Source organism: Galeopterus variegatus, unplaced genomic scaffold (genome assembly GCF_000696425.1).
Source record: "Galeopterus variegatus unplaced genomic scaffold, G_variegatus-3.0.2 Scaffold821, whole genome shotgun sequence".
Lineage (NCBI taxonomy): Eukaryota > Metazoa > Chordata > Mammalia > Dermoptera > Cynocephalidae > Galeopterus > Galeopterus variegatus.
In genome coordinates, this window is record NW_007726932.1 from 22,094 (window position 1) to 30,889 (window position 8,796).

The following is an 8,796-nucleotide window of genomic DNA, read 5'->3' on the forward strand; positions in this document are numbered from 1 at the left end:
TTAAAATTTTGAGAAGGTTTACTTTCTATTTATTCCACACTGAAAGGAGTTTTTCTTTCAAACAATGGAATTTCAAATTCTTAGGAAGAAGTAACCTAAGAAGAAAAATTGAACTTTTGGAGGGAAAATAAAGCAGTGGAGGGGGTCGTTTTAGTGTCTGCCCATATTAAGCCAGCAAGCAAATCCATTTTTATGTAGACATGTAGCTGCAGAGCAGAGCTGGATGAGTGGAAGCATGCATGCACCAGCTGGTGAACTGCAATGATGGAGCAGCGCTGTTAAAAAATGAAAACACTGAAGATTGAGATACAGACCAAGTGTTCAGAGCAACAATGAATAAGAGGACATTCCTGTTCCATTACTTACTTTGTAGCACATGCTATAAACTTAACTTCCTCTCGGATACCCTCCCTCAGAAAACAGTATACTGAACTTCCCCATTGGGGATACAGAGACAGAATCCTTTGTCAAGTGCATGGTCTGCGTTTTTGTTTGTTTGTTTTAACCAGACAGCTTACGTTTAGCCAATAACTTCTTTGTCCCTTTGTTACAAAAGTTCCAATACTGGAGATAATTTGAGCTGTGTTTGGTATTAAACAGAGTATGCCAATAATGCTGCCTAGCAGCAGAAGAGTCTTGTCTACTTTCCTTAATTGAACATTTCATTGCTACTCTTTCCTTAAAAACATACATTTTTTGCATTGCTGGGGACTGGTTTTTCAAATGTAATTGCTGTCTATGATGTCACTTTTTCCATAAATTAGCAGCTCCTTTGGGAATCATTTTATACAACTAATTGTTCACATTTTTGTCTCATCTCAAATGTGTTATTCCTTTAAGTTGCCTTTGTTCCAAATCAGCATCAGTGCTAACACTGCAGGAGCTTTATTCAATGTGAACTAAAAATGAGTGTCCTAGAATGAAATCCTTGCTTATTAAGATATGCTAATTTCTAGAGCTGTGCTATCCAATACAGTAGTCACAGACACAGATGGCACTTAAATTTAAATTATCTAAAACAAAATAAAAATTTTAAAAAATGTATGTTCTTAGTCGAGTAGCTATATTTTAAGTGCTCAATAGCCACACGTGGCTAAATGTCACTTTTTCCATAAATTAGCAGCTCCTTTGGGAATCATTTTATACAACTAATTGTTTGCATTTTTGTCTCATCTCAAATGTGTTATTCCTTTAAGTTGCCTTTGTTCCAAATCAGCATCAGTGCTAAAACTGCAGGAGCTTTATTCAATGTGAACTAAAAATGAGTGTCCTAGAATGAAATCCTTGCTTATTAAGATATGCTAATTTCTAGAGCTGTGCTACCCAATACAGTAGTCACAGACACAGATAGCACTTAAATTTAAATTATCTAAAACAAAATAAAAATTTTAAAAAAATGTATGTTCTTAGTCGAGTAGCTATATTTTAAGTGCTCAATAGCCACACGTGGCTAGTGTTTACTGTACATGACAGAAAAGATATGAAACACTGCCATCATTGCAGGAAGTTCTATGGGACAGCTTTTGTGTGGAAAAGTCTTTTGATTCCTCTTTGGGACCTTTGAGAACTGGGTCATCAGAAACCCCAATGTTTGGAGGTACATGAATCTCCTTCTATGGTTCAGCAAATATCTAGCCAAAGTCATCATGGTGTCTTAGGGTGTGTCTACACAATACCCAAAGAGCTAACACATTATTTAAAAATCTTTCAAATTGATTGTGAATAGGGAGCTCCATTTTTTTCTTTTTTTCTTTCTTTCTTTCTTTTTTTTTTTTTTCCCTGAACTGTTTATCTTGGCTCTATATAGACACCAGAACAACAACAAAAAAGCCAATAAAACTTTTCCAAAGAAAGACACAAAATGAATTCCAAATGGAATCATTGTTGTGATTGAAAAAGGTAATATAATATTTGAATTTTTGAGTGGGTAAGATGAGGCCTCTACCTGAGCAGCCTTCTTTGAACAACACAACAAGCAAAGAACAACAACAAAAAAGCCAATAAAACTTTTTCAAAGAAAGACACAAAATGAATTCCAAATGGAATCATTGTTGTGATTGAAAAAGGTAATATAATATTTGAACTTTTGAGTGGGTAAGATGAGGCCTCTACCTGAGCAGCCTTCTTTGAACAACACAACAAGCAATAATACATTTCATACACATTTAACTAAAGAATCTCCCACCAAACATTACTATATTCTTTATATACAAGCTCTAATACCAAATGAGGGAGCCAAAAGAGTAGTTTCTGCATTGGAATTTTCACATGCCACTTATGGTCTAAGAAACAGAAGATCAAAGATGAACAAGCATGAGTTTAGGAGTCAGACCTTGGTTTTAGTCCAACCTCTGATACTAACTAGGTGTCGGACTTTGGTAATGTCACTTAATCTTGCTAAGCCTAAGTTTCTTCAATAAAATGATAACAATAGTATCTGTTCCACAGACTTATTGTGAGAAGTGAGATCTTCCATAAAAAGCATTCTGCATAATGCCTATTTCCAAGGGTACCTAATGCTAGTATTAGTATTAGTGTTAGTGTTAACATTTTAACAATTACTGCTATACCCTAAAAAGCTTCAGTGGGATTGGACCTAAGAGAGCAGCAGTAGGTATGTTGTTAGAAAGTTAATGATTCTTAAGGAACATAGTATTGAATTAATTGTCCAAATTCAAAAGTTCTAATTTGATCTGTTTTCTTTTTCAATACATATAGACTTTCAACTATATTTTCCGCTTATTGATTTTGGGCAGTATCTAGTTAAATTTGTGTGTGTGCGTGTCTGTGTGTGTCTGTGTATATATATAAATAAAAAGCTGTCGTTGGAATATTTGTAGGATATGTTTCATGAAATGCAAATTTGACAAGAGTCCCTAGAATAAAAAGCTGCAGAAGTATAAATATATTGGTATATTTATCAATACAGGTATAAATATAAATAGATACACACATTTGTTCATGAAAATACTTCTTTTTGGAAATCAGTTTCATCTACTTTGTGGTGTTCAGTCTGCCTTTAACTGCACAAGCATATCTACTTAATCGATTATACTGAAAGTTATTTTTAAGCAAAGATTTTTGCTTCTTTTTTGGAATAGAAGGAAATTGACATTTAATTGATACACTATTTGCTCGACACATAATATTTTACAACACACTTACCTTTTGACATAGATAATATTACCTCAATTTTATACATAAAGATGCTTAGTTTTATGAAGCCCAGTGACTCTCAAAGCCACACAGCTGGTAAGTTGAATGGCTTGAATCTGAACCCAGGTCTGTCTCAACACAAAGCCTCTTCCTACATGACATTGAATGACAAAGCAATTCTCCAACCACTTCCCCACCTTGCAACTGACCAGTTGCTCTGGAGACAGCACAGAGCCTATGCATTCATTCTGTTTCTCCCTCTCTCAGTGTGATCCTTTCCCTTCCTTTAGCCTTGTCCCAGAATTTCTTCTATTGAAAAGTCAGAGTGAAGCCCACTATGTTGTTGATTAACCTTGTTACCTTGTGTATATGTTTTCAAAGTGTTTCACAACATTCACTCAACTAACTATTGATCAATGCAGATGGACCAAGATCATGAATCCTTGCAGAGTGCTTGTCAGGACCAAAGCCAGTTGGCCTCTTGGCTTTTAAAGGTGTCTCTCTTATCTGCAGGGTAAAAAGGATTCCCTCAGAGTATTTAAAATAGAAACTTATTTCTGCTGGGGATTAAGCTTTTGGCTACAAGATCAGTTTATAAATGAAAAATAATATTCCTGAAACCACTTCTACTTCTAACAGAAGTATTAATGAACACTTGAATCTGACTCATTCTATATGAACATGGCCCAAATATTCCTGGAAAATAAATTTTAGAAATATATTTTTACTCTGAAATTCACTCCTATAACCATATTATTAGTATAATCAGCAATTGGAAATTCCATGCATTTAATCTGTGAGCTGGTCTTGTGTTATTTACAAAGTGATGTCTGTATGCCCATTTTGTTTGGGGTCATTTGCGGGCATGACTAAGGCTACCAGGGTGTTATAGGCATACCAAATAGCATCTCAAATCTAATATTCCTTCCTTAATCCTATCCCTGAGATTTTGTCTTTCACAGATTGAAACTCTTCTGCAGTGGTGTAATAGATGTTTTTCCCACATAGTGATGCTGTTAGAATAATGATGAGGGCTTGTGTACTTGGATGAAAGTTTGACAACTTTATTCTATATTTTATGTGTTTTTGTTTCTAGAACACTTGCTTAGTAAAGAAGAATAACTTATTCTGCATTCATGTGCCAGTGAAAACAAGCTACACTTTCAAAGTTCTTAAATATTCCAATGGCATTCGTACACTATAGTTCTTTAGGTATGGAAGATTCCCTAACAGGAAGAAGTTATTTCCCTAACAGGAAGGGTAAAGAAGGGTGGTTCACAATGTGACAGGTGTGTTTATATCAATTGGAGGGTTTGGTACCAAAGGACGAGAAGCAAAGGAAGGGGAAGCTTCACATTTCTGAATCAGAGCCTCTGTAAATTCCTTTCCAACAGGGAGCAAAAGGAAAACAGTGGCAGGAGTGAGTCAAACTCAGAAGAGCAGAAGTTAGAATCCACCAAGGCATCCCAGTTCATAAGACAAGAACGGTAACCTTATTTCTCCAAAGAGAGGCAAGGACACACCACATTTTCTAGAGCTTCCTAATGCACGATGGAAACACAAAAGGAAAGAGAGTTACTTACTGTTTGGGTCTACGTTTTCACAGAGTTCTGTCTTTGCCTCACCGTTGGGTCTGTCACTGGATTTGTGTGACAGCCGTGATGACATGGTGGCTGCTGTGACTACCGCCTTGAAGCTTCGCTTTCGTTTCTGGACATTGAGTTCAGGGTGGAAAATGATGATGTATACTTTCGGCATGTATAGCATCCCCAGCGCCACTGACGCACTTAGGTTCATGGAGATTGTAAGCGTGGTAGTTTGTATGTAGAGCTAGGAGACACAACACACAAGGCACTATTACAAATAAAATGACTGCAGAGGGGTTTGAACACTTAAAGCGATGTCAAGAACGACTATGGCTAGGAGAGAAAACATAGCAAACTCCAGGGCCTTCTGATCAAAATGGAAGACAGAATGACTGCACATTTACTGGAGAATTTATGCATATATTAATTGATTGAACACCATTGGGTGAATCCATGTGCATGTTTGCTCTGCAGAACTTTCCTACGTAGATGATCAGGGTAGACCTTTAATCGGATTTGAAATACTCTAAATCAGAATGGCAGCTGAATATAAAGACATCGAGATCATAAAAATTTGTAATCTTGAGTAAGGTGTGGTTATTTTATATCCCACATTCATACAAGAAAGGGTTAACATACATGATTTCTTACTGCACAGAGATTCTGGGATCTTATTTGAAAAATCTATATGCTAATATACATTTCTTTGTATTTTTTTTAAAAGGTGCATTTTCACTATACCTGAAAAGTATGAGTTGAGTTACTTGAAAATTAAGACCTTCTTACTGAATTCTGTTTTACAAAACACAAATGACAAGTGAACAAGATCTAGTGATGTTGACTTGTCCACTCTCTTCACATTTGACGGTATGCTAATAGGATGCAAAATCTCATTCTGACATTGTGTTACTTCTAGTTTGGATGGTGCCCCCGGAGCTGTCCTTGTCTCCTTTTGTTTCCTCAAGAAGTCAATAGATCAACTACTCACTTGCTGTTCAATGTGCTGAATCATTGCCTTGGCTGTAAATTTGAAAAAATGATGGTTGAAGGGTGTGGGGCGCTGTGCAATCATTAAGAGGAAAGCTACAGACAACACTCACTTGCTGTTCAATGTGCTGAATCATTGCCTTGGCTGTAAATTTGAAAAAAATGATGGTTGAAGGGTGTGGGGCGCTGTGCAATCATTAAGAGGAAAGCTACAGACAACTTGCCTTGGTCCAGTTACATTTATGATGTGCCCGATTATGATCCAGGGCCCCCCATGTGTTCAGGTATGTTTGTTTTGCATGACTTCTAAAGGCTAGATTACATTGAAGAGCTGGCTTCCGTCACCTTTATGTCAGTGGAAAGCCTAGTTCTTTGACAATGTATTTGACCATGTTGTTCCACAACTATGCCTTCTCATTGATCTGAGGACAAAATCCTCATTTAAATAGAGTCTACAAGACACTGCATAGTCTGTGCTCTCCTGATTTTTAGACTAATTTTTCACATTTCCCACCTCCCTGACCCCCTTGCCTTCCTAAAGATCCATCCTTATGGACTTTACTTCAGATCTTGAATCTACTGTGCTGATTCAACCACAGGACCTTTACAGCTGCCTTTTTTCTTTATTTGTGTTTCCTCTGTATGGAATTTTCCTCCTTTGCTTCTTAGAACATTCATCCCAGACTGTCCTCACATATAGCCTTAAGTCTAGGTCAGCTTCTTCACTGATACACTCTAAAAATCCTATTTTCTTTAGATAATTCATCTCAGGTTGTAATTATACTCTCATTACCCTGATCATTTGACTGTCTGTATCCCCAACTAGGCCTTAAGTTCCATGAAGGCAGCACCTGTCTCTGTGGGGCATTATTGTGTCTGGATTTTTAGACTAATTTTTCACATTTCCCACCTCCCTGACCCCCTTGCCTTCCTAAAGATCCATCCTTATGGACTGTACTTCAGATCTTGAATCTACTGTGCTGATTCAACCACAGGACCTTTACACCTGCCTTTTTTCTTTATTTGTGTTTCCTCTGTATGGAATTTTCCTCCTTTGCTTCTTAGAANGGATGGTGCCCCCGGAGCTGTCCTTGTCTCCTTTTGTTTCCTCAAGAAGTCAATAGATCAACTACTCACTTGCTGTTCAATGTGCTGAATCATTGCCTTGGCTGTAAATTTGAAAAAATGATGGTTGAAGGGTGTGGGGCGCTGTGCAATCATTAAGAGGAAAGCTACAGACAACTTGCCTTGGTCCAGTTACATTTATGATGTGCCCGATTATGATCCAGGGCCCCCCATGTGTTCAGGTATGTTTGTTTTGCATGACTTCTAAAGGCTAGATTACATTGAAGAGCTGGCTTCCGTCACCTTTATGTCAGTGGAAAGCCTAGTTCTTTGACAATGTATTTGACCATGTTGTTCCACAACTATGCCTTCTCATTGATCTGAGGACAAAATCCTCATTTAAATAGAGTCTACAAGACACTGCATAGTCTGTGCTCTCCTAATTTTTAGACTAATTTTTCACATTTCCCACCTCCCTGACCCCCTTGCCTTCCTAAAGATCCATCCTTATGGACTTTACTTCAGATCTTGAATCTACTGTGCTGATTCAACCACAGGACCTTTACAGCTGCCTTTTTTCTTTATTTGTGTTTCCTCTGTATGGAATTTTCCTCCTTTGCTTCTTAGAACATTCATCCCAGACTGTCCTCACATATAGCCTTAAGTCTAGGTCAGCTTCTTCACTGATACACTCTAAAAATCCTATTTTCTTTAGATAATTGGTCTCAGGTTGTAATTATACTCTCATTACCCTGATCATTTGACTGTCTGTATCCCCAACTAGGCCTTAAGTTCCATGAAGGCAGCACCTGTCTCTGTGGGGCATTATTGTGTCTGCAGTTATAGGCATATGGTGGGCACTTGATAAACGTATGATAGATGGGCTCACCTGTGTGTGTAATGGGTACCTTTCCCCTACCTATGACTCCATGCTCAAATGACCTTTCTCTAAATATACAAGAATTTCCATTAGTCCTATTGGCTGCCTGGACATTTCTGATCTTACTTCTGAAGTCCCAGAGAAATCAAAGAAACTTTCACATCTTGTCTGGAGGGAATACAGTTTTCTAGCAAACATTAATTTGAATTTATATGTCTCTGAATGGTTCAAAGGATCTTCCAGCTATTGACCCTATAATACATAACTAATATAAAATAAAAAGACAAAATAATATTGAATTAATGATCCTTTTTGTTGTGAATTAGGCCATATTTTTAAAGTTCATATTTTTCTACTAGAACACCTTGCGACTTTTAATGTCATTCCACTCTGCTAGCCTACACTATTCCAGAAAGACTTTCCATGGTCACAGGGCTTTATGGACATAGATAATGCTGCTTCCTTCCCTCCTGATCACTGCTAACACCCTACTCATGAGGGCTCTGCAAATCATGGTTCAGCCCACCCAGGAAAGAAAGGGATATAAGCTAATCCATGGGATCTTAGGTTTTGTTTCTGTTTCTCTGCTCATGAGCAAATTTAGCAGTTGAAGAAATCATTCATAGAGTTTGTTTTTATCTTGTTTCTTATTTGTACATCATTTAATATGATAAATAATATTGTCTTTAATTATATTTTTTATCAGTTACCTATTACTATAAATTATATATGTATATGTGCTTAATGTATATTTACATTTGGGTATGTGTGTGTATATATGCATGGTTTTTCTTAACAAAAACTACTTAATAATTGAAGACTCCAAAACTATGGTGTTTACTTTACGGAGTGTTTAATTTCATTATTTTCAAACTAGAGACCATCAAGACTTTAATATTTTGTTTCAAAAGTGTCGCAATCTCTGGTGACACTTCAGAAGTATGTGAAAACCAAGATAAATGTTGCTAACCAAATTCCTCCCCCTTCCTCTCCCTGCAAATCCTCTTTATATAGCGCAGTAATTAAGAATGAGGAATCTAGGGCCTGGCCAGTTAGCTCAATTGCTTAGAGCGTGGTGTTGATAACACCAAGGTCCAGGGTTTGATCCCTGTACTGGCCAGC

General features: G+C 37.1%; 1 protein-coding gene across 1 annotated transcript in view; it reads right to left on the reverse strand.

Annotated features, from left to right (window-relative positions):
• Positions 1-8,796, reverse strand: part of GRM7 (glutamate receptor, metabotropic 7) — a 387,698-nt gene that overhangs the window by 12,615 nt on the left and 366,287 nt on the right. The window contains exon 8 of the mRNA XM_008572684.1: positions 4,740-4,986. Coding sequence (XP_008570906.1) covers positions 4,740-4,986 — 247 coding nt within the window. The remainder of the gene's footprint in view (positions 1-4,739; positions 4,987-8,796) is intronic.